Here is a 26492-nt window from a genome sequence, read left to right as displayed (position 1 = left end):
GCTCTTAATGTGTCAGTGTTCAAAGTATGAAGCACCCCCTGCCTCTGGGATGCAAAAGAAGAGTTCCAATGGAAATTCTGGCCTGCCTTTTCCTTTCATAATTGCCTAACTCTCCTTCCTAGGGACAAATAGGTATAGCATCACTAATGGTACCCTTTCAGTCCTCAAAAACAAAACCCAAACAAAAGAATACCCATGTGAGATAAAAAAAAAAAAAAGAAAAATTCCAACATGCATTATCCTCTCATCAGCAGAAGTTACAGAAGTAGAGTAGAAAAAGATCTAAAAATACTAATGAGCCCCCAAACTGACGAATACCACCCAACTATATCACTGAACACGGCTTTGGAAAGAGGGGCTGACAATGAACTTGTGAGCTGGTGTCAGTCAGCTCCACCATGGCACCAGGTGTGTATATAGTGTGTATGTGTATGTTCTGTGTAAAGACAAGCTTCTTACTCTAACTCCCTACCTGATGCATAAAATTGTTTTTCAATATCCTTGACAAGTAGTTTTCTACTGTCTGGTTGCGTAGCTCCAACAGTGGTCTTCTCGTGTTCTGAGGCAGCCATTCAAACTAGATTCAACATATCAAGAGAAGAGATGCAATGGCGTATGAAGGATCTTGTTTGGTAGGATGATAGATATCTGTTGCTTCTTTTCACAGATTAAAATAGGATCTCATCCTAAATGTGTTGCACAAACTGTAGACACTACCTTTGAGGAGGTGGTAGCTGTATTCTTGGGCTTCTCTACAATAAACTATTATTCTTTAGCCAACTCTGAAAAATAATAGACAGACATACACGTACCTGCAAAGTCATGGAGAAGTGATCTTGGGATGTGCCTGCCAGAAACACAAAAATTATTAAGACATATGACTTTTGCCTTTTTGCCTACCCTACCTGTCTTTATGTGAATTTAAGGATTATCAAGAGTTTAGGGGAAAGACTGAATGCTGTGGCTTCTTTCTTCTTTCTAGGTTTTCTTCTTCAGAAGGAGAAATATTAAGTGTATCTCAATCAAGAAGGGCATATTACAAAAGCTTGTTGGTACATGTAAAATATTACTGGATGGTGGCAGGTCTGTGGGTAAACCAGTGGCTTTCTGACAAGAACTTGTTATGAGCCCGGTGCCTTTTTAAAAGATGCTCAAGCCAGACTCTGCCACAGAAACACGTGTTGGCTGTGCTCCAAATTTCAATTTTGTCCTCTTTGTGAAGTAAAAGATGAGAGCAACAGCAGCAAACGCTAATATCCGGTATGTGCTAGCAGCACCATTTGCGACTAGTTGTTATGATGTGTCTGGCTTAGGAGATGTGTAATTAGAAAGTGTTTATTTCACAATTGTTCTGAATTGAGAGCATTTAGAGCTCAATGCAGTGTTTGTCTTCATACACAGAGATATGGACCCTCAGGAAAAGTAAGCTAATGGTGAACACAAACCAGGGTGTTAATATTCGCTCTCATTGGTATTGCTGATTGCCTAACAAATCCTTGGTGGGCAGTATACATTCAACAGCTCCACATACTAGATGGGCACTAAATAACGTAACTGTTTACGTGACTAGGATTGTAATTTGGTGCACAGGCTGGAAGTTTTATAAGTGATAGTGCTGGATTTCTAAAGGAAAGTCCTGCTCAGTTAAAACAGGGTTGGTTATTTTTAAAAAGAACAAAAATTAAGGCACCCTATGTAACAGGAAAAGAGAAGGAAAGTCTTAGAGTTCTTTTGTCCTTCTGATTGTATACAGGAGCTGGTGCTGGTGCAGAGCTAAGGGTTAACATTTCAAATGGACTGGTTGCCTCCTGATTTCTTGCACATAAAGCCATGAGAAGTTCAGGGAGAGACTTCTTCCCCTAGTAATGAAGCTCTTTGCTGCTAATGGCCCATGCAGACTCCCTTGGCTCCTCCAAATTAGAAATACTTTTGTGCTCCTTTGCTTCATTAACAGTAAAGAGAGGGAGATTGGTGGCTATTTAGGGCACGGAGAAATTGGTGGCTATTTAGGGCAAGTGAAAATTGTAGTAATTATGGTTGGTAAATTCTCTTCATGTTGTTCTTCGACTCTTGGTGTTCTTTTGGTGTATTTCAGAAGAGCCCACCACTGTCACAGCTGGCATTTGTCCTAGAAAGATGGGAGCTATTTGAAATTTTGGCCTGTGGTGATGGTCAACACAAGGCCTCATGCCTAGTGGGGACTGATGGATCTTTTACATTTTGATTTGCTTTTCAGAATGTACCATATGAGTCTTTCCACTTCTGGCTGTGATAAAAATAGAGGAGGTAAACCTTTACTTCCTCTAGCTGTATTGCATTACTGCAAGCTGGTGCTGCATGTGAGTACCTGTGAAACTGCATCCCAAATAAACCTTGGTTGAGATGGATGGAGCGGCTTGGTAGGATCAGAGCAACGCAGGACAAAGGAAGAGGAAAGGATACTCTTGGATCCGCATGTGCTATGGTGGATCTCTGGTTGATCAAGGGCTTAGCATCAGACTACTAGATGCTGGTTGGAAGGAAATGGTGTCACAAGAAAGGTACAAAGTCCTAAAGACTAATAGAACTGAATTGATGTTAGAATTTAGTTGCTTTATAATTTTTGAAGAGGTGGTGAGGTTTATAAAGGCCTTATGAAGCTAGGGAGTATGGTCTGGGAAATGGCTCCTTCAATAATTGGAGTTACAGTGTATAGGACTAAACCAGGAAAATTACATCCTGTAAATTGATTTATCAATGTGTTGCTGATGGAAAGTGAGAAATAATTAAATCAAGTCAAAGTGATCAGGAGGATTCTTGGGGCCACATTGCTGGAATTAAGAAGCATTTCTGGAAATATCTACCCAATTGATTATATTATAACATTGAGGTAATATTTTCATAATATTTAAGATGGTATGCATACTATCTTAAGAAAAAGGTAATAAAATATAGGTTGGAGGAATTAAATGTAAACAGATGGGTTGATAAACAAGTAGAAATCTTTTGGTCTACATTTAAAAAAAAAACCTATTTGTAAAAGTGATTTAATTGAGAGAACTTGCCTCGAAAAATAAGAGATTTAAGTTCATAAAGAAAGCTTAGCATTTTCCTAAACCAGGGCTCACTATGAGTGTAGATTGCTTGTAGGTGCCCAGGAGAAGTCTGACCATGAAGCATCAGTGTTTAGTCCTCTTGGCAAATATCCTATTGATATGGAGGGTGATGGTATCAAGCTCTGATAACAGGATCAAACTGCTCATCTCCTTTGATTAATAAGTTTACAAGAAATCTGACATTCCTGTGGTTTTCTGGGTGGACTTCTCCGTTGGTGAGAAACAGCACTAAGTGGCCAGTTGGAGTGTTTTGGTCCATTTAACACTTGCTTATTCATTCAGCAAATATTTATTGAGTACCTACTATGTGAAAGACAGTTTTATTTGTTAGGGTGAATAATTAAATGAAAACCCTGATTTATCAATTAATTTCTCCTGGATATAGGTCTTGTAATTCATTTCCCAGAGCCCATATGTCCCAATGAAAGCTGAAAGATACTCCGGCAGAACTAGAAACACTCAAAATCATTCCTGCTCTGCGGGGATCCCCTGCATATACTGACATGGCACCATGAGCAGCCAGCTCATCTACCTCTTTGCTGTTTCTTGGTTCCAACTTACCTCTTCTTCTCACACTTGTTTCACATTTCTCTCCCAGTAGCCTATCTCTGTTCATTAAATGTAGCGTAATAGTTGGCCCAAATTGTGCTGGGTGATCTCCTAGGACTCTGGGACTCACCGTTTCAAACAGGGGAGGTGAGAACCATGATGATCGAGGACAAATGGCTAGAAGATACAGGAAGAAAATTAAGCTTTCGATGAATGTGTAGAGCTAAAGATTAAAATGTAAAAATAAATGTCATACAAGGCAGGAAGTTTAGGATGTGAATACCCCAAGACCAGAAGAAGGGACAGGATAAAATATGGAGGAGATTCCGAAAATGGATTCAAAGTCCGAGCACATGAACTTCATGTCCATTCTGATTCTAAGAGTATGAGTTGAGGATTGTCCATTAGTTCCCATTTGAATTCTGACCTACATGTGAAAAAAACCTAAAGATCCCAAGCACAAAGAGAGGAAGAAGTTCCCCCCACCCCCCAAATTTCTGAAGATTCAGTTAATGCTGCCCAGGGAAATCTTGGGGAAAAAATTGTTCTTTTATCCTCAATGCCCTGATCAATTTTCATGCCTTTAATTGATTAACAGATGGAACAAACACATCTAATCTTACAAGAAAAACGTATCAAAGCTTTGTACTGTGAAAGGTATTGAGTGTCTTTTTAATGACCAAATATCCTGGATAAACCTCTAGACATTAAAATGCGTGGTGCAGGATGGAAAACCTGGCACATCTGAGGTTCTTACATGAGCTCCAGGTAGATGTTGTTGGGCTTGGTGATGATTACTGAACACTTTACATAGTTTATCTCTAAGTTTCAAGGTAGGTACGTGAGATACATACTACTGTTGTCTCCATTGGAAAAAAACAATGAAGGGAAATCAAAGCTCGAAGAGAGTCAGTAATTTGCCCAAGTCCATATACCTAGTGCACGTAGATTTCCAGTTTATACCTGATTGACCGTAGTGCCCAAGCCATTTAACTCTAAAAGCAGTTTCCTTTTATAATATGCCGCTGGATTGTAAATTGGCTTTGGCTATGGTCAGGCCACACCTCACTTTGAAAACCCAACATCCTTCATCTCATTTCCCTCCTCTTTGAGAATTTAATTATCTGCCTGCAGCAAAATGCCACAGTTAAAGATTCTCATGAAAACTAAACCAAAGGGGGAAGGACAGTCATAATGTGTATTGATTTTTTTTTTTTGCTTTACTTTTTCTTCTTATTTTTTCTTTTTGACTTTCTTTTAGGATCTTAGCATGTGGCTAAATCTATTTATGTTCTAGTGAAATCTTAGAAATTACCTTCTGGGATGGGCGGTGTAGAATAATTTGAGAAATGAAAACAATTTCTAATTCAACCTGTGACATTTACGTAACACTTTTGCCACAGCCTGCTTCAGCTTCCTCATTTGGTAAAATTCAGTTCTTCTAGAAACGCTTTATATAAATTAGGAAATCGGCACTGACTTTTGGGAGAGCTTATCCATGCATTCTTTCTTCATGTAACAAGCATGACTTGAGCGCCTGTGTGAAGGGTTCTGTGCCAGGGAACCAAAAAAGCAGAAAATACCTCTAACTTAAGGATCTCACTACCTATGTGAACAAGACAAAAGCAAACTCAACAACATGGAGGTGCTGCAGTGGGTGTGAGCACTGGGCATGGCACGAACCCACAGGAGAAGAGCCAGGGTCCCTCTTCATTTGAGGGAAGGCTACTAGGCCAGCCCTGCTGCGCAGCTGGAGGCGGCCTTCTGCGGAAGCAGGCGCATCAAGTTCTGGGTGTCAGCCATTGCTCCCAGTAGGACAACCTAATAACTAAATAATGTGTTTTCTGCTGCAGATAAACCTGATCTGCAGCAAAGTTCTGGCCACGGACACATCTTTGTTAAAATAATAGCATATAGTCCTGAAGTAGGTGAATTCACTAAGCTGGCATTTTAGTGGCAGCAGCTCTGGGTGTGCCTACCTCCAACCCACCCGGTCAGTGAAATGCTGACACCTCCATAGACACACAGACAAGACAACAAGTGGAGAGAATAGAAGATGAGTTATAACTGATGGGAGAAGAATAATTAGATTCAAAATAAACAAATAACTTAACACCCATTTTTTTAATTCACGCTAGAACTAATGCCCCAGATGTTCCATATGACTTAACCATGACGGACAGCAGAAATAAGACAACCACCGTCACATATGTGTGTGACACACTGTCTAACCCTTACGGCTGGATGGCTCTGCTCTTGGATCAAGAGACCTACTGGCTGCGATTTCAGACTCCTTGGATCAACAGATCTCTGCAGGCAAGTTGTTCAATAGCGTGTTCCGTTCCCAAGGGGTTATTATGTTTCACTATGTAAAACAATAGTTTGAGGTATTGGCATCTTCTGGTGTTGATAAAGAAAACTATAGCAACATTTGGGCCAGATGAATATAACCTAAATATGAGATAGGTTTTTAAAAAAAATTTGAATGTTTTGTAATCTGTTTAAGTCTCACTTTGAATGCAGAATTGTTCCACTTGAATTTTTAACTTTATTAGTACAGTGAAACACAGTTTGTAAGCAATCTATATAATTGTATTTTTGTATTATGGATTAAGAACTAATTTAACCCAGAGAGAAGTGTTCCTAGCCAGAAATGTCTTAACAAACCGGTTTTTTTTTTTTTTTACATTGTATACTGCCACCTTGTGGTCAAAGATTAACTTGCAAATGAAGGTCTAGACTTTTGGGTTGGGTTGATTGAAGAAAGCAAAAGGTTAGCTGGAGCAAAGATAGGAATAGTCATGTAGGAAATGAGTGCATTTTCTGGGGGGAAAAAAGCAGCAGTCAGGTAGATTCCCTCAAGATTCTTCTTATCCTTTTAACACATTTCTTTTTTCTTGTCTTATGATACATATTTTCCCTAAAAGTCATGAGGCAGTTGTAGGGAACTGGAAGCTGCATTAGAAGTGCCATAGTTCGAAGGGATTCAAAGCAGAATCTGTATTTATCCTCTCACCATCACCCTGTGAGCCGAGAGCTCTTTCCTTCCCTGGAGTCTCCCATGAGAACATTTCACAGAATTTCCAGAAGGGGAAGGCAGCAGATTGGTGCCTCTGGAGATGGACGTCCCAGGTTCCTATCCTGGCTCAGCACTCTCCCACTTCCTGATGTGGGGCAGGTCTCCTAAGCCACTGCCCACCTCACTTTCCTCATCTGTAAAAAGGATGAGAAAAGATGAGGAAAGTGATAGTAAGAGTCACAGGGGACTTTGCAAGGATTGAATGACCGTGTTAGGTATTCCCATTATAAATGGATGGCACTCCTATTGTCTGTCCATCTTTCTAAGTTAAAGGAATTCTAGACCTGGCTCTGTGTTTTCCAGCTGTTTGACGTGGGACAAGTCAAATCATTTGTCTGGGCCTTGTTTTTCTTTTCTGTTAATGAATCTTGTTAAACAAAAAGAGACTATGGCACCTTCCAGTTCTCACCGTGTGTGATTTTCTACCTCTAGTTATGAGTTCTTTATGGCATGCGTTTAAATGAGCCCATTCCCACAAGAAAAATAGTTTGAGTGTAAACTATCCTATCTCTAAACTACTCAGGGTTCTATGTAGTTCCTTTTTGGAGGTGAGCCTTCTCACTCAATGAGCTCTATTGTACTTTTCTCTCACCTAAGTACTCAGCAACATTTAGCAACTTTGCTCCTGGGAATTACCTCCTGCTGGTGCACACAGTCCCATGGCCTTACCCGGACATCCTCATAAGGTGTGGGAGTCGAGTGGGGCTGTCCTTGCTGTCTCTTCCATCACCCCGTGACGATCAAGGCTGTGACTGGTTCTTCAATAGCCAATTGAGGCAACTCACCTACTTGGGTAAGTATAAGTGGATGAGCACTTCCAGGGCACCTAATCAGAAACCACCATTCCCTCTTGAATCTCAGACGTTTGTGCTATGAAACAATGAGGAGATGAGGGTCCAGCTGTGTGTTATGGGTAAGTGGGTGGGCTGTGAAATCAGACTGCCTGGGTTTAAATCCCAGCTCCAACACTTACTAGCTAATAGACGCAGAGCAGGACTCTTTCTCTCTAAGGCTCAGCCTCCTCAACTGTACAATAAGGCAATAATAGGACCGGCCTCAAAGGATAGGAAATTCTATAAAGGGTAACATGTAAAACTTTTTATCAGAGTGCCTAACCAACAGCAAGTGTTTAATAAACATTTTTATTAATACTTTCTATTCACTTTAAGGCAGTGTTGTATTTGTAGAAAGATCAAGTGTGCAGGAAAGACAGGATGGCTGGTGGTGGCCACACAGGCTAAGAGCAGTGGAGAGTGCAAGGTGGTGGACACAGAGGGAGCAGGGGTGAAGCGAGAAGTTAATTCGGAAGCTGAGAAGGAAAGCCTTGGAAGGGAATCTGGGGTCAGGACAATGAGAAGGCGTGAAGGGCCCACCTGAGGACGGGGGCGTGGGCTGTCTCTGTCTTGTGTTGGGATGCAGCATGGAGATGGAAGGTCCCAGAGACCCATGTGATAGGACTGGAAACCCTTCGGTGATTTTAGAGAAACAGAAGGCTGAAGGATTTCCTTATCTTCTTATTGTGCACATTTCACGGGAGATTTCTTTTGACTTCCTGGTGTTTGTCTCAGACTCTTTTCTGCATCGTGGCACCACTGGTCACTCTGAGTGAGCACCGTGATGTCTCCTTATGCCGACCTCACCTCAGTGTGGTCCATAAGGAGAATCTGTCCAATGGGTCTCTGGAATGACAATTTTATTATAAAGTGGACTTAACAGATCCTGGTCAAATTCTGGAGAATTCATCAACACCTCAAGTCCCAGCCCCTGCCACAAGCCAGACTCGTCCCTAAGGATGTAGAGAGCTGGGCAATTGTCCTGAGCCCCTGTCCCTGTCCCTTGTGCCTAGCTATATGTCAACTGAGCCTGAGCTACGCTTGAGCCCCGGGACAATTAAATTTTGGTAGCATGAGAGGGGAGTATGGGACTTCCCTGGTGTTTTTTATCTTTGCCAAATGGATTGTTGTGTATGTTATTTGCACCAAATTGTACTGTTCAGATCTTGTTTGATTTGACCCAGCCATAAATGTAACCTAAAGCTACAGAAACTCAGGATGGACAGAGAACCGGTGCCTGCCTCACCACTGGGGTTGAATACAGCCATTAGCGGGAGCAAATAGTTGCCGTTAACTTGAACTATGCCTATTCAGTTGACGTATATATCCTGGAACAAAATTTAATTTCAAACTGTTCTCATGCTGCTACTTCGTGTGCTCTTCAGAAGCACATCCATTGGTCAGATTCTGTTCATGAACTGTGAACTAATTTGAATTCTCACATAAGACAACATGATAAAGAAACATTTGGGGCTTAAAGAAAAAAAATCAAATCATGCAGTTACAGATTTTCTTCCCTTTGATAGTATTATTTATTGAATTAATAGCAAATTATACCATTATCCTACATATGCACATATGTGGTGTAAATATACATGTGTAATTGTGTGTATATATTTATATGTAGATGCACCTATGTATGTATATGTTGCACATATATGATGTGGGTGAACATTTTAGTATAAAAGTTTTTTATTAGGTATATAGTTTTCTTGAATTTTTACAAAATTCTTTGTGTCAGAATACTCTAGTATTTCCCGGTTTGAATAATATGAGTTGGGAAAGGAACAGGAAGTCGCAGAGGGTTGGTGGAATGTTTACTGAACTTGGAGACCCTGGCTCCTTGGAGAGGCTTCCTAGTGTTCCAAGTAGTGGCTTTCAGGGCCCTCGGTGCCTCCTCCATGCTCTGAGCACCTGGGGTTGGTAGGGGGCTAGAGACGCTTGTGTTGCCGTTCCTGGGCTGGCACCGTGAGGACGGCTCTCCTCGCTGGTGTCCCACCACGCAGCTAGGTCAGGTTGTGTGGGTTTGCTTGTGATTTGAGGTCTCCTGTGTGTAAAGTTCACAGCATATTTAGGAAGGTTAAAGATGGCATCAGGTCAGTGAGGTACTTGTAGCTGGGACCCCAAGTACCCCGGCAATAGAGTTCCAGTCCTGTGCCATGCATTTTACATATTGGTTTACATATTTATATTTCACTTAATTGGCTTTTTGCTTTGGGGGTTTTTTTGGATCACGTTACTTTATAGGTCTGTGACTGGGATGTTTTACATAACATACAGATAGTCTAAGAGGAAAGCCTAAGCCAAGACCTCACGTATTCCTGGGGTGAGGACGCATGGGATGAGTTGTGTATACAGAAGTTTCGTTTCATTGTAGGGAAACCGCTTGACCTCCTCCACGGGCGCCGAGTTTCCTGTCCTGTTGGACTTTCCGGGCCCGGGTGGGGTCCTGCTGCTTCTCCTGGCGGGGGGCTCACCCAGAGCGTTGCGTCACTGCTAGCTGGCCGGGTTCCTTCCTTTGTTGACCACTTCTACGTGGAACAGCTTTTGCATTGTTTGCTCATGTCCTTTCCACATCCCCCAGGATAAGAAATTTTTTAAAAGATCACCATTATCTTCATTTCCTCCTTTTGGCTACTTCATATGCGATTTAAGATACCTGACTGATCTTAGACCCGGCTGAGAACGGGAAACATCAGAACCCAGGCATTCTGGCTCCTCACTGTGGATCTCTCCACTAGAGTGTGCTGCCCGCTAAATAATCATTGATCTCTGACCACACAGGGTGGGGTGGGGGTTGCCCTGCAGGGTCAGGGGAGAAAACTTCTCACTGATCCCCGGTGACAAAGAAAAAAAATCCTGCACGTATAATATGCTTTGGCCCTTGCATTTTTCTTCTCTATCACGGCAAGTTTTGTCTTTGTTCAGCAAACATCTTTATGGAACGCGGGTTCTTTGGAAAGCTCAGGGCCAGAGCTGAGGGCTTAAGGTTTTAATCAGTGGCTGGCTGGCTATTTTACCTGGGGCATGGAATTATAAATGCTCCACGCCTCAATAACTTCATCTATCCAGCGAGGTTAAGAATACTCATCTCTTGGAATGGTGGTACAAAACGCCCAAACATCTTCAACTGTGGTTAGTATGCCCTGTTAGTTTACTACGAATTTTCTCAGTAGATTACTTCTCTAGAATTTTTCTTGTTTCCCTGGAAGATTAACAATGTCACAGCCTTGAACTCATCATAACCTTTCTGGAAGGGTCTCATTTTATTTTCCTTGACTAGATTTTGTTAGATAACTGAGATTCACGATAATGTGACATATATGATGAATTGTTCTCATGATTGAAATTTAATACCACTTAAGCAACTGCTACCCACAGAATAAGATAACCGCGCTCATTTAAAAATATCTGTTAAGGAGCTTGGTCCAGGCTGTCCTTCTAATGTCCCTGAGAATTCTGCCCAAGGAGCCGCTTACAAAACAGACCACAAGCAAAGTGCTTGTGTGCTCCAGTTGTGTTAGGGCCCAGAGGGGCAACATTTGATGATAAACTATTGTGAATGGCAGTTGAGAACTATAACTTCTGTGCCATGCTTGGGAATGGGCATGACTGGAGAACGAGTTTTATTTTCCCAGTTGAAGTCAAACCCAGCAAACCCATTTTTCTGTTTATACAATTGGATTCACTGGCAGCTCACATCTCCGCCTTACGCAGCCAGGTTCCCACTGCCTCTTTCCCTACGGTTTTTTATCCAGGGATGTCTCAGTTCATGGTGTACTATTTTTATTTTTTAGTTACATTAACGCTATGAAATAATTAGTCAGCTAATTAATCTGGTTTACAAGCTTTGTAGGATTCTGCAGCTGTCAGTCAGGCCCAGGCCCCAGGCTTACATCTAGTCTCAGCTCTCTTGCCCATGTGATTCCCGTTGCCATGGCTACTGGCTACATCTGCTGACACCCCACTCTCTATTTATTGCTTAATTAAGAATTTCACGCTCAGCCCTTATCTGCCTCTAAGAACAAGCACACACTGTTAAGAAATTCCAAATTTAGGCCCAGGCACAAGGAAAGCCTTTCTTGCGGGCTTGGCTGGATGGAGCCTCTCTAACGATCTCCTCGGCATCCCAGCAGCCACCCTTCAATCAAAAACCATTAAATGGGACATAGATAATGAGCATGTAGCATATCAAAAGAAGGATGTTTGCCTGATCCAAAGGAGGAAAAGCTGCTAGGCTCCATGCGCAGCCCCACTTCAAAGGGAGATGAGACCCCTCATCACTGGGGCCTGATAAAGCCTCATTTGTTCTGGGCTTGACTTATGCAAAAGGTCTGGTATGTCCGAGTCCCATCTCCCAGACATGGAATCCCCCCACCTCTTGCCTCCACCTCCAGCAGCCCCCTTCCTGGCCTTCCGCACACTCGTGTGTCAGCACTTAGGCAGCTGGGTCCCCCAAAGCATCAGGCGGAGCGTGTAATCACTAACTCTCCGCTGACAATGGCCACTTGTAAGGGGGTGGCCAGGAGGAGGTCTTCATCACAATGGGAATACAATTACTGCAGCTGCTAGGGAGGACTATGCTTCTTCCTGTAGCAATATAATAGGACTTGCCCCAAACAGGGGGACAAGGTTGGGGGGAGGTTGCGGGGGTTGAGAGGGGTGGGGGAAACAATCTTGAGTTGATTATTCATATTCTGAGTCTTGGAAGCCCAGTGTGGAACCAGTGGGGTTCCAGCAGCTGCTCGTGCACAGCCCGCTCCTAATAATTGTACATTCTGTCAGGGGTCAACTTACTTTTGACCCTGTCCTTTTATATTGGTAAAAGGCTCTTTAGGGCAAACTGTTGGGTTGTGGCAGGGTGCATTAAACACTCCCAGCTCCTTCCACTTGCTTTATCCCCCCCCCAACCAGCAGCCAGTGATAAATTCATATCAGATGCGGAGCCATTCACTGCTGCCCTCCTGAGTTCACACAGCCCCCACTCCCACCCAGAGATGCCGGCGAGCTGGGATATTGTGTGAGGCGGCAGCTGAGAAAGTCCGCCTGCGAGGGTCCAGGGCTCCTGCCTGCCATGTTTTTCTGATTGAACTGAAAAGAGACATGTCTAGCCAGGCTGGCCAATGCTTGTCTCCTAGTGTACCCCTCACCAAGATAAAGGAGGTTATTTGGCATAAAGCCGGGGCTGTTGTCCATGAGGGCGAGAGGGCTGTGGATGGGGAGACAGATGGACTTTATTGTCTGTACCAGGTGCCCTGAAGAACTCAAGTCACAGAAGGCTCAGAAAAGATGCTGCTCACTTGGGAGATCCTGAAAATAAGGAGGGATTTTTTAAGTTCATAGCTAGAGTATCACAGATACTGCTTAAGTTTCTCTTATCTCAAAGTGTTGAGGGCGCAGGGATGGAGCAGGCCGCTGCCTGAACCCTTCTGTTCTCCAGCTGGTCTCGAAGGCCCTGTGCAGCCCCTTGAGATGGAATTCAGTTGGAGAGCAGGCTCAACTGGCACCCCAGATCTCTTTGAAAGGATTCTACAATATAAGCAGCACCATCAGAATCCTTCGAAACTCTGCAGACATTCCACGCTGAGTCCCTCTAAGGCAATCTATAGCATTTTAGTTAATAAATTAATTTACATTCTTATAGCAAACTCACTCCCCAAAGATCCCCAAGAATTTTTGCTGATGACATAGCTGACTTCAGGGAAATGCACTAAACTTCATGGCAAAAATACAGAGAATGAAACAGGAGCTGGAAATGGGAAAAGGGATTTTTGTCTCTTGATTACATGTAACTGCTTCAAAAGGAAAAGGAAGGAAGAAAGGGAGAAACAGAAAGAAAGAAGGAAGGATGGAAAAGTTAGAAGTTAGAATCAGGGGGAGGGGGTAAAAGGGACCAAATGGTAATAGAGAAAATACAATAAAAAAGAAAAAAAAGGAGTCAGAATCAAATACTTTTTCTACAGCTCGATCAGATTGAAGGAGGTAATGCTTAGTGATGCTGGGGGCCACCCTTGGTTCACGCAGGGCCAGGCACGGGTGCTGTCTACCAGTATTCAAACCCAGCTTTTCTGACTCAGGTTCCTTACTTATTCCAGTAGACTAGTAGTTTTTGTTTGTTTGTTTCTGTAACCTATACTTATTGTTTAACTATTCTGCCTAAACTTTAGATATTTGAGTGCCATCTTCACAATTTGTCATATATTAGGGCTCCTATACTATTATTTATTTAAGACTTTTCTTAAATCAATACCCACACTGAATTGTTTAAAACCCCTAACCTGTTCTCAAGCAATGCTATTTATAAAATCGTGGGTTTAATGACCTAGTACTTTCTTAAACATACTTTAAGATTTATAGCTATTAAAATAAAACTTTTGTGCCTCATATTTTATCACCACATATTTTATATTTTGGGAATATAATGTGGTTTGTAAGCTTTTGGAACAATTGCTTAAAAGTAGGAAAGGTGAACACAAGCATCTCTTATTTTATCTGGGTTTCCTCACTTGTTAAGAACACCTGTTTCGGAGAACAAGCCACATTTTTGAGAGTGCGGTAAAAAGGAGGTTGTAAAATTCCTCAATTCAGTACTCTCTAAACGTGCCTCATGGGCAAACAGCTGGAATGCTTGCTACCAGGCCCCTCCCTGTAAGCGCTGGTTCTGTAGATCTGCACAGGGCCCAGGAAATCACAGGTGCCCCATGCGTGGCAAACATTGCTCTGAGTCAGAATAACAATTGTTATTGTTCTCTGAGTTAATTAAGAGGATTTAATTGAGCTCACTCTCAGGACTGTGGTTAATGCAGATGTATCTATCTGTTGGTGTCTCAATCAAGGTTTTTTACTCTTAAAAAAAGTTATACTGTTTCAAGAATGTACGTTACTAGGGATGATAATAGAAGGCTCAGAGGGGATCACAGGATTTTCATTTAATGTTTCTGTGAGGGTTTTTAAAAGATCCTGTGTTATGAGGGCCAAGGTGACTCTGTCACTCTCTCTGCGAGGCTGGAATCAGACAGGACTGTGGTCTTATGAATCAGACTTTGGCTGCCCAGGGACCAATTGACAGGTAGGCCTTCTCTGTGGCTAAGTGAAAGAGGCTAATGTCTGGGGAGCAAGGTCAAGTTCACCAAGCAGGTAGGAAGAAACAGAGTGGGAGTGTGTAGGTGTATAAGGCAGATCCAGGACAAGAGGTGGAGGTAGAAGATATGACAAGCTAAACTGAAAATGCAGAGAGAGGACCAAATCCAATAGCTGGTTCCTGAAGACAGAGCTCGAGTCCGGGTCCAGGGCAGACAGAGGCAGAGAGAGAAGCCATGAGCCAGGGTGAGAGTGGATGAAGTCCATGGATGAGAACGGATGAAATGGATGAAACTACAGACGCCGCTGCTGTTTTGTGTTCTCTCCACGTGTGGTCAGTGGCTGACTCACGCTCTATCAGGGGTGTCAAACTCATTTTCACCGGGGGCCAAATCAGCCTCGAGGTTGCCTTCAAAGGGCCGAATATAGTTTTAGGACTGTATAATGTAACTATTCCATAACAGTTCAGCGAGAGCTCAGCACTGCCGCTGGGTAGAAACAAGGTGCCAGGCTGGATAAAACAAGGTGCTGGGCTGGATTCGGCCCACGGGCCTTGTGTTTGCCACCTGTGAGCTATATAAATGTGAGCCAAATGAGAAGTCCTAATATGTGCCTAAACCTCAATGGCAAAGTGAGAATGGAGGTAACAATGAAAAGTAAAATAGGAAGGGCGTCTACAACCTTCTAAGATGCCTTGTGTTTTTTCTTGCTACGCAGATACTTATTTATCTCTCCAAAATTCCAAGAGGGAATGGGACCTACTCAGGGAGAGAATTATTAATGTTTCTCTTCCCTAGTGCCCCAGCGAGGACAAAATTTGCCAGGCACAGCATATAACTCCTGTAGGCACAAGTATCATTTCTGGCTGACTAGCTCCCTTTCCTCTTACCAGGAGCTATTTTCTTAGCACATTTCTCTCTTCCTCCTAGATGTCTGTATTTATAGCAAGCTCAGATCATAAAGCACTTGTCAGAATAATTTGGCAATAATTGACCCATAAGCTTCTTTTCTTTCTGAGGCCCGACCAGATACTCTTACAATCTGGGAAGGATCAACTGCAATGATGCTCCATTTATAAACAAAGTAGATTAACTGTTCTCGTATTACAAACACAGAATCAGAAATCATAAGCACTGAGAAAACATATGTACAACATCACAGCTTGTGTAAGGCTTTTAGACTCTTCCCAAGACAATACCTTTATTCTCAAATGATTTTCATTTCTCTTCACGTTTATCCAAATTGGAAACGACACTTCACATTTACACTGTGTTTCACAGAGAGTCAAAGCACTTAACGAATTTTAGCAGAGCTGGTTAAGTTGCTTACAGCTCTGAGTACCATGGCTCATCATGATTAGGTGCAGCTGTGAAAAGAGTAAAGCGAATAAACGCGTATTTCTTGGGTTTTGCTCACTGGTTCTTAGAATCCTAAGTATGCATGATAACAGTGGTAATAATAGCTCATTTATCTTCCATTACGTGCCAGACACTGCACTGAGAATATTGCATAGGTTATTTTAGTTTTTCTTCCCAATAACCCTAGGAGGTAGATAGTAGGATTATTCCCATTTTTCAGATGAAGTGACCAAGGTTCAGAATGGTGAGTAACTTGTCAGTTGCCTACATCTGGGAGCTGAAAGATCCAGGGTTCAAATTTAGGCTGTTGGACTCCAGCGCCCACATTCCTCCCCACCAATCTCTGTGGCTCCACCCTCGTGACACAGAAACGGTGTTGGGAAGAAGTGACCCTCTGAGCCAGGCTCACGTGGCTGACCTGTCTGCAGAAGGACATGTACAAGTAGCAGGGGGATAGAAAGCAGACTTCTCTCATCTTCTCTATTCCTGGTAACTTTTCTCCATTTCCTCTGCTTCTGAAACTACTTTTCTCAAATTGAATGATATTCACGCATTCGCTGTAATCAAGTGAGCGATAGCTTTTCAATGTACGTTTTGGTTTCAATGTCTGTTTGGGGGCAGAGTGCTCTCAGGAGGTGGGAACCATCTGTGCTGGTGCAAAGTCTGAACAGGATCAGTGTCCACTCAGTTCAGAAGCCGCTGGTCCGGAGGTAGAGACACGACAGCTCCCTGGGCCAGGAAGCCTTGGTTTCCCAAGAATGGGCCCCGACTGACTCAGTGAACAAAAGGACAAGTGAGCAGCCTATGATGGCAGCCCGGTATGTGGAGGGTCAGCCTTGGGAGAGTTACTCATCACAACGGTCGCTATAGTGTGTGATACGTACAGCTTCTTTTTCACCTAGGGGATTTTGGATACATTGATTATTTTCCCTCTACTGTAAATTTTATCATCTTCCTAGTGGGAAAAATGATGTTTCTATTCTTCCCTTCCTCCAACCATTCCTCTTATAAGTATAAGTTATACTTATTTGGGGTTGAATAAATCTATAAAACAACTAGAGTGGCTTTGAAAATACCTTTTCATGGAACCTTACTTTTCTTACCTGTGTGGCTTAAGGAAGAAGGTGCAGATGCACTGAAATCTACAGCTTCCTGTGAACTATTGACAAGGATGATTTTTATGACATTTTTAAATAAACTTATCTCCCTTTCCAAATGATTCCTGGGGTTTTTCTCATTTATCTTTCTTAGAGTTTGATTCTACTATAATATTTCAATTCTTTCTCTTATAGAAGAGTATTTGATTGTTATAGCCTTTTGCATGTTTTTTGATATCTTGTTCATATTCTCTTTCACTTTTCCTTCTGAGTGAGCCTAACTTTTTTAAATTTTGTCTTTTGGTTCCTTTAAGAGGATGGTTTTCTGTTTTTATTCCTTTAATTTGTTGTAATTGTCAGTTAAGCACTGGGTATCCAGAGCTTAACTGGATACTATAAACTTAGGATTTCTAGATTGGTCCATGAAAATTAAGTACCCAGCAATGTCTAATGGCCTAGGTACATGAGAAAAATCCCTCCCTCAAAGATTTAGAGACAGAGCTAACAGTTGATGTAATCCTAGATTAACCACAGTTGATGCTGGATAAATATTTGCTAAATTGAGAGCTAGCTTAGGATAAGTATCACAGTAAGATTTTAAAGTGCTTTCCGACTTCAGAAAATGCATAGATCAGTGTGAGCATAAGTGGATCAGTTAGACATTCTAGAATAAAAAGAGATGAGAAATTGGGCTAGTAGCTTTATTATTATTATTATTATTATTAAAGACAGAAAAGTGGGTGAACTATGCACTAGGATAAAGAAATAATATACGAGAGGTCTTGCAAGTAGTGATAAAGTAGAACATGTAAGAGAACATGTTGGCCATTGTACCTGCTCTCACAATGTGTACAGTGTTGGGAGAAAGCCACAGACTCATGTCTGTTATACTGGGAAGAAATTTCAATGAGAACAACAATCAAAATGAGAATAGAAAAACAGGAGCCTGTTCATCACCTGTTCCTTTGGGGATGATTTTCTTAGTAACGTTCAGAAGCTTATGCTTAATAAGAATGATCCTTGGTCTGTTTCACCCTGCGATGGAAGAAAGGGCTCAGGGTTCCAGGCAGAGGCCAATGGAGAATATGGGTTTGACCAAGGTCTCAAGGCTGCACGCAGCCTTCAGCAGCCCGGGGCCCTCCAGTGGTGGGAGGGGCTGGCTCCCTGACGTATGATAAGGCAGAAAGGTAATTAACCAATAACAGACAAGGTGTTACTGGAAAGTGGAGTTCGTGCACCTGATTACTAATTAATCAGGCGTGAGAGCACCTCGTAGATGCATTCACTATTTAATTATAGCAGTCTCTCTTGGCAAAGGAGCATATGTTCCCAGCTTAATCTCCTGGTTTATACTAACATCAAATTGTCATTATCAGAAAGAATCAGGCCTTTTGATTATTTCCACTAATTTATCGAACACTTAAAATTAATGAACCCCAGGCCTTTTAAATGTGCTCAGTTGGTTTGGAAGATGGAAGCAGAAAAGGGGACTGGAGAAAAGCCTTCATTAAAAGGACAATTTGTTTGGATAAAGTAAAGCAAGTACCATATTTTTTGGACCATAAGACACACCTAGGTTTTAGAGGAAAATAGGAAAAAAAATTTTGAAGCAAAAAATACGGTCCTGCTCCTGCCTCCTGTGACCCCACTCTGCTGCTGCTCCCCCCCCCGCCCCCAGCAAGCCAGGTAAGCTACATTTGGACTATAAGACGCACCCCCATGTTCCTCCCAAATTTGGGGGAGGAAGTGCGTCTTGTAGTCTGAAAAATACGGTATATTTTATGGGTGAACTGAACTCTATTGGTAAAAAACATGAATTCTAAAAGCTGAACTTTCAAAATGCTAGAGAGGAAATAGGGTATGAAGTGTGCCCTGCTTGACCAACATTGCCTCCAAAGAACATATGGCTAAAGGTTTTTATCCCCTAATTATTGATGTGCCAATTCTCTGGGAGGTCTCACTGCAATTAAGTTAATCAAATAAAAGCAATCAAAGTCAAATGTTGGAAATTAACTGTTAGACTAAGTAACAAGGACTTCATTTTTTTATTTTGAAAATTTAGTTATGTTGGCGAGAATATAGCATAAAGCCACCTTCTCACATATGAATGCCTTTTGTATTAAGATAATCTTTGCATCACATCTAAGTTGTGGCTTTTTGTGGTCAGTTTCAGGTGAAGGCCAAGTTCAAGTGATTCTCCAGGTGAAGGCAGGTGTGCCCTCAACTATTGCAGGTGAGTATTACCCACAAAATCAAAGAGCCTAGTAGAGCAGAATGCCCTCCAATAATAGTTCTACAAGTTCTTCGCATCGTATTGTTTATAAACAGGCATGTAGCAGTCCTAAAGCTTTTATGCCTAACAACTCTCTATTGTTTCAGCCCTATAGCTAAAACGTGTCTGGATGCCAAAGAAAGATATGAGAAGGGCACATTTCAAAACATTGGAAAGTAAAAACTGAACCATGTAAATAAGCACATTTTATAAATCCTGGGCCATATGTGCACACAGGAGTCCGGATCTGCAGCCGGGCCATTCGGCCCCCACCAAACGGAAAGAAAAATTCAGGGTATCTCAAAACTTTAATTGTTCCAGTAATTTCAGGAAATCAGGGTAAACAAACCATCCCCAAAAGTCAGATGGTTCTGTGAAATCTTTCTAACTCATAAAAGCCACATTTTCAAAGACTAAATGACTCATAAGTACCTTCTAATGTATTTCATTGTTTGTTTTTGTTTATTCTGAGTCAATTTGACTCTACATTTGCAGCAGGGATAAGTCTTTTCAAAGGCTGCGCTTTCCTTTGATTTCCAATGGCATTTTTGTCGTACGTCAGAGCAGAACCCATGCCAATCAGAAAATGATAATTCCCCCACTGGAATTAGTAAATAACTGAAGGAAAGGCACTCAGCTGGAACTATGGACTGGAAGTACTGATGGTTGCCGCTTCATGCTTATTAGACTAGAAAGAATGTGATTCTTTGTTTTCATAACTGTTTCTGAGCTGCCATAGCATTTGGCTCTTTCTAGCCCTGGCCTTTGTTTCTTTTTCTTCTTTTGAAGTAACTAAGAAACTGTATTCATCCTCAATATGAAGCAACCTTTTTATTTTAAAATTTTTAAAAATTTATTTTTCAATTGTCGTTGATGTACAATATTATATTAGTTTCGAGTGCACAACATAGTGATTAGGCATTTGTACACCTTACAAAGTGATCACCCCAATGAGCCTAGTATTATCCATCTGGCACCATATGTAGTTATTACAATATTCTTGACTATATTCTCTATTTTGTACTTTACATCCCCATGATTATACTGGCAATATGTACTTCTTAGTTGCTTTCACCTTATCCTGCCCTCTTCCCGACACCTCTTCCACCTGGTGACGTCAGTTTGCTCTCTGTCTCTGGGAGTTTGTTTCTGTTTTGCTTTGGGTGGCTCAAAAAAGTCGTAATTGAGTGCCTGTCACGTGAGTTTTAAGAAGGTACAGTGGCGGGCAATGGTCTTTGCCTTTGTGGGGTCTTATGGTCACCTGGGGTGTCAATCAAATGACTCAATTTCCTTTAAAATAACTGTTACCAAGGACAAGTTTCTTACGGTTCTCCCCTCTGTGAAAGTTCTGTGTCCAAAATCCTCAAGAAGAGATTAGATTTGTTGGGTCAGTCCCCATTTTGTAGATAATCTTGCTGTTGGGGAAACTGTCATGCCAGGACCCTTCAGAGGATACTGGAACATTTATGGTGGTCATTCCTGATTCAACCAGCCCTAGTCAGGGTGGCATGTCACAGTGCTTAGTACAAAGATTTCTGCGTAAAGGGCTCTTTGGAAGGACACTGTGCATGGCCAGCATCCAGTGACTTTTCAGGAGGGGTCAGTTTAACTGGGAGATGCTTCATCTGGTCTGTCAATTACAACCTGCTGAGTAAATAGAAAGCCAATGTTTTATGGAATTCTGGAATTTTAATAAGGGAAGATATATCACATGCTCTCCTATCCCATTGCCTTATTTTATAAATGACGGCAGGGAAGCCTAGACATTAAAGTTTACTTAATCACATCAGTGGTCGATGATTGAGCCTGGATGAACTCGGTTTCCCGGCTCTTCCAATGTTCTTTCTTCTATATCATATATATACACGCTAAAGTGCTTCAATTACCTTTTGAGGCATATGTGAATTTATGAGTTAGATCAGAATGCATTATATACAGCCAGTTTTCCTAGCCCATATAGTTTGGGGCAGAAAACTATCCTAAAATGCAGGGAGTTACAGAGTTAGTACATTATCATTCTTTAGAAAGAAATTCAAATATTAATACAGTTCTCAGACTTTGCCTGATTCCCATAGTATACGGTTCATGTGTGAATATCAAAATTTAAATAAATATGGGTGTGTATTTTGCTTAATGAATAGCTCTATGAAAAATAGTAAAGTTATTACAATATCAAACATTCTTTGACAGAACAAGAATAGAATATTTCATGGAGTTCTATCTATATGTTAACCTATTCAGAGACTCAATATGAGTATGTAATGCAGGTGAGAAATTTTGGGTTAAGATATCCTGCTGCAGAGAGCCTCTTAGCTCACTCAGTTAGTTGAGGGCTTATTCTGTGCAAGATTGTGCTGGTCACTGTGGGCAGTTGTGGACAGGAACCTCTAGAGACAGCAGAAATTGGGGGACATATAGGCCAGTTATCGGGAGAAGCAGAGGAGGTGGTGGTGATGCAAATTGTTATTTAGGTGTTTAGTGGGTTGGGGTACAGATTTATGTGAATTTGGGTCAAGATGGTACCTAGTTTTCAGAATACCCCAATGCAGGTCTTTCATGCTCCTCGAACACCATGGCTTTATTAGTTTCCTCTCAATGCCCACATGGGATTTATAAAAGATGGGAGGGAGGGGATGGGTGGAGCAATCCACTTTGATGGGAGATAAAAATATTTCTGAGGAGGCTTTACCTCAACCATGTCGTCTTTTCAGTGGGGGCTAATTTCAAATGTCATCCACAGTCATATGAGATGTTCTCTCCCTGAATTTGCCAACCCTTTCCCCACAGATCTAAGTTTATTTCCTTTCCACTGGTCATGAGAATCTGTCACCCCTTTTCCTGTTTAAAGTCAGCTCATCCCTCCCAGCATCTTCTGAACTCTTTTGTCCCATGAGCAGACAACTCTTTGCCTTATGTTGTTAACCAGTCCTTCTTTGCTGGCTCCTTCCAGTTTATTGCTTCCCATTGAAGCAAAACAAAGCAAAATTTATGCACACCTACCTAATTCTTCTGTAGTTTATATCTCTTCTGCAAACTTCTCTAAATACTAGCTTTCCCTTCATGCGGGGCTGTAAAACCTGGGGTGGATGAAGGATTAAGGTAGAAAGGGCAATATTTAACTCAAGATAGGAAGTTCAAAAGCACTTCAAATTCTGGTTGTCATTGAGTGACAGATTTGTAGAGAAAAGCCAGTTGAGGCTTCATTACAAATGTTGGTTCTGGCCAAGATTTATGGACTCTAATTTCAAAATAAGTCTAACTTATCTAAAGTTTGGGAAGACAGATAGTAGGCTGAGAGTCTCCAATTTTAATGGTTCCTCAGTGAGCTTTGTGGGTCATCTGACCCAGTGTCTTCCCCTCCTTCTCTCCACTGCATTCCTTAGTGCACTCTAGTCCCCAGTGGTCTCCCCCTTGAGCACTCCGCCGAACTGTGCTCATTCTGACCACTCATGCCCTTGTCACCAAATGCAATGGCCATTCTTGTTCCTTCTCTTATCAGAAATTTGCTATTAACTAGATCATTTTTTCCCTCTTGGCATTTATTTCTTATGCTTCCAAGACATTCATCTCTCCTGGTTCTCCCTAAAGTATCTCTGACTGCTTCTTCTTTAGCTTTCATAGGTTTTTCCTCTCTCTACCTTTTATATTAATAATAGTCATATAGAAGCCAGATACTAGCTACCGTATTTTTTGGACTATATGACACACTGGACCATAAGATGCACCTAGGTTTTAAAGGAGGAAAATAGGAAAAAAAAATTTGAAGCAAAAAATGTGGTCCTGCTTCTGCTTCCTGTGACCCCGTTCTACTGCCGTCCCTCACCCCCACCCCCAGTGAGCCAGGTAAGCTACATTTGGAATATAAGATGCACCCCTATATTCTTCCCAAATTTGGGGGACGAGTGTGTCTCGTAGTCTGAAAAATACATTATATAGAAATCTAATAACTCTGCAGGAGGCTGAAGCGTGTTTTTTAAATCCATTAACTGTTCTTATCTTAAGGCAGGATGGTATAGAATGATCAATTTCATTCATGATAACTTCCGTTACAACCTCTACCTTAAGATTTATTTTGTTCAATTAAAGACACTTTTAGCCCTCATATAAATGAGACTGAAGATGACAAAAGTGAATAATGTTTCCAACATCTGTAACATAAAATTGAAGTAATTAAGGGCTTTAGAGGTTGGGCATAGGGTTTTAAAAAGCCTAGTTACTGCCTGTTTAAAATATCACTAGAAATAAGGCTTCAGGACACCTTTTTCTTGTGCTTGTGCTGCTAGTTAGTGGCCATTTCAACCAATGTCCCCATCCTATCCCCACTTGAACATTTTGTGTATAGTATTGGAAAGGAGGCAAAATTGGAAGGAAACTTAGAAAGGTGTTATAGTATTGGTTTTTATAAAATATATATAAAGCCTCTTTCTGAGTGAGTTTCAAAACATTGCCTCATTTCCACGGTGTGGGGACTGTGGTGTGGGGTAGGTGTGCTAATTAAATTGCCTAGGATTTTCACTTGACCACTATATTACATATATTTTAAAATTATCCTGGAGTCCTAATTAGACCATGACTTACCAGGAGTTGAATTCAGGTAGACAAAATAATTGGGTGCTTCCTGTGGTTCTGACTGCAGGCTTTTCTCTCTTCACACCGTAATCCTCTGGAACTATCACAACCACCCTCAGAGTTTCAAATACGCCTCTCGGGCTGATGATGCCAAAATCCATCTCTCTGACTCAGAGCCCTTTTCCATCCTTCATGTTTATCGTTATTCCCTGCTTGCTTTATATTTTCACCTGGCAGTATCACAGAAACCCCAAACTCTGTATGGCCCAAACTGAACTCATCAGTATATGTCTCTCTGCCCATCCCCACCCGTGATGGAAACCCAGAAGTCATTCTTGGCTCTTCCATCTTTGTTACCCTTCACATGCTGATCTCTAATTGTTTCTGAAGCCTCATCATTTGCTTCCTTCCAGCTCTGCAGCTCAGCACCCAGCACTGCCTGTAGCTCCTTTACTTGATCTCTTATATCTTGCCATTGCTCAAGCTTATCACTCTGTCTAGAGTGCAGACTCTTACCACATACTCTCGCCACCTCCCACTCCCCCTTTATTTTTATAGCTCCCAAACCTTTCAAATGCAGCCCAGGACACCTCGCCTGACGAGGTCTCACTTTCTCCCTTGGTTTGCTACCGTTAAAAAGAACTCCTAATATTTACTTATACAACTTACACAATGCTCCTAGGCCCTTGGGGCAAAGCGTGGCATTTTATTTCTTTTTGTATCTCTACATTTTTAGGACAATTCTGACAGAGATGGCACTGATTACTTATGCTTATGAAATTAACAAGTGATGGATGAGATCTGTCCTTCTCACCAATCATGTGAGATATCTCATCATGTGAGTTTTTGAAACTCCAAGGAATGTTTTTAGCCTGAGAAGAAAATATTTTTCATAGAACAAATATATTTCCCCTATAAGGCTTAATTAATGCCATTTGTGGTTTAATTTGAGCTACTTAAAATAATACTGAATAAAAGAAGTTCTGTACTGGAAGAAGAATGTTTAGTCATCTGTGAATCTTTTCATTCTCTTTGGAGACCATCTCTCTGCCCTGTGACTCTGTAGCAGGGATCACATTCCAGAAAAGAGCACATGGGTACAGTTCAGCATGGTGTGCGTGAGAAGATACTGGTCATTCCTCACTGGAATTAATAGATTTGTGTTTCAGTTCCTTGATGAAGAGGCAGGTGGGATGGTTGAAAGGAAAATGCCAGTTGATCATCAGTGAGGGAATCAATAAAAATCATCTGGAACATATGAGCTGTATGTGAATTATTGCAATAAGAGGTGTCTGTATCTTTATCCTGTCTTTAATATTCATTAAGAACTGCAAGAAGATCATACTTGTTGACCCAGTGATTCCATTGTTATGATTCTAATTTAGGAAGAAATTAGGATTATCAGCAAATTTGCATAGAGTTATTTATAATTTAAAAAGTGTTTCTCTAACTGGCTTATTTCACTTAGCATAATATATGATTTCACTCATACGTGGAATCTAATGAACAAACTGAACTAACGAGGAAAATGGGGACAGAGTCACAGATAGAGAGCAGGATGACAGCTAGTGGGAGGGGAGTTTAGGGGGTGGAGGGATTGAACAAAAAGGTTAAAGGATGCTTGGACATGGACAACAGGGTGGTGATTATGGGGAGAGGGGGATTTAAGGGGACTATATGGTAATGGGAAGAATAAATTAAAAAAAGAAATTACCATGAAATTTATACCAATTTTGTTGTGGCATCTTTGATGATATTAAAATATTTGATGGTTAAAAAAGAACACTAATAAAACTTTTAGGAGTAGTTGAAAAAAGAAAATGGAAAGAGCCTACATACCAAACATTAGGGATTAAGTAAATTATGGACTTTTCATGTGATAGAATATTATATAGCCAATTAAATTATGTTTATAAGGAGTTTTAATGACATTAGAAAATTCATATGAAAAAATACTAGGCTAAGTAAAATAAGAACTGGATGTAAAATTCCACATATGATATATCTCAATTATGTACAAATGCTGAGAAATTCTGGAAAGAAATACAAATAAAAGTTAATGGCTGTTATCTCTAAGTAGTGAAGTTATAACCCATAATTACCTTTTCTTTTTCTTTCCATATTTACATCTTTCAAATATCTCCTAAGCACATATAATATTTATAATAAGCAAAAATACAAGTTTAATAACAAAAGTAGAATATATTTTCCCTAGAAGTGAAGGGAATCAATGGAATAATTACTTGCTTTGTACCTGATAAATGTTTTTTTGGAAGGTTATAAAATATTAAAAAGCAGCTGCTGTTGGAGGTGAAAATATCACCAGCATTCTAAATGATAGCAGAAGTTGCAAGTTGTCATAGTGAATCAGATTTTCAGTTACTTTTTGCTACTTCCCTTTTGTTTTCTAGCTTCTACCTCTACGCCTGAATCAGCTTTAAAATGGTCCCTCCCTGAAGCATGGGCAGGCGTTGAAGAGGGCTGGGGAGGACACAACCATTCCGTTCCAGGCCCTGGGGATGACGTGCTGATTTTACCCAGTGAGTGAATCAATTCGTGG

The 26492-nt window shown here is 41.2% G+C and overlaps 1 protein-coding gene across 2 annotated transcripts in view; it reads left to right on the top strand.

The window, feature by feature from the left end:
• Positions 1-26492, top strand: part of PKHD1 (PKHD1 ciliary IPT domain containing fibrocystin/polyductin) — a 447336-nt gene that overhangs the window by 217615 nt on the left and 203229 nt on the right. For both annotated transcript variants that reach the window (XM_024558059.3, XM_045193323.2), the window contains 4 exons: positions 5783-5960; positions 7321-7516; positions 19259-19324; positions 26344-26472. In XM_024558059.3, coding sequence (XP_024413827.2) covers positions 5783-5960; positions 7321-7516; positions 19259-19324; positions 26344-26472 — 569 coding nt within the window. The remainder of the gene's footprint in view (positions 1-5782; positions 5961-7320; positions 7517-19258; positions 19325-26343; positions 26473-26492) is intronic.

The sequence above is a fragment of the Desmodus rotundus genome, chromosome 11, assembly GCF_022682495.2.
Source record: "Desmodus rotundus isolate HL8 chromosome 11, HLdesRot8A.1, whole genome shotgun sequence".
NCBI lineage: Eukaryota > Metazoa > Chordata > Mammalia > Chiroptera > Phyllostomidae > Desmodus > Desmodus rotundus.
The sequence above is the reverse complement of the archived record's forward strand: the minus strand, read 5'-3'. Positions and strand labels throughout refer to the sequence as shown.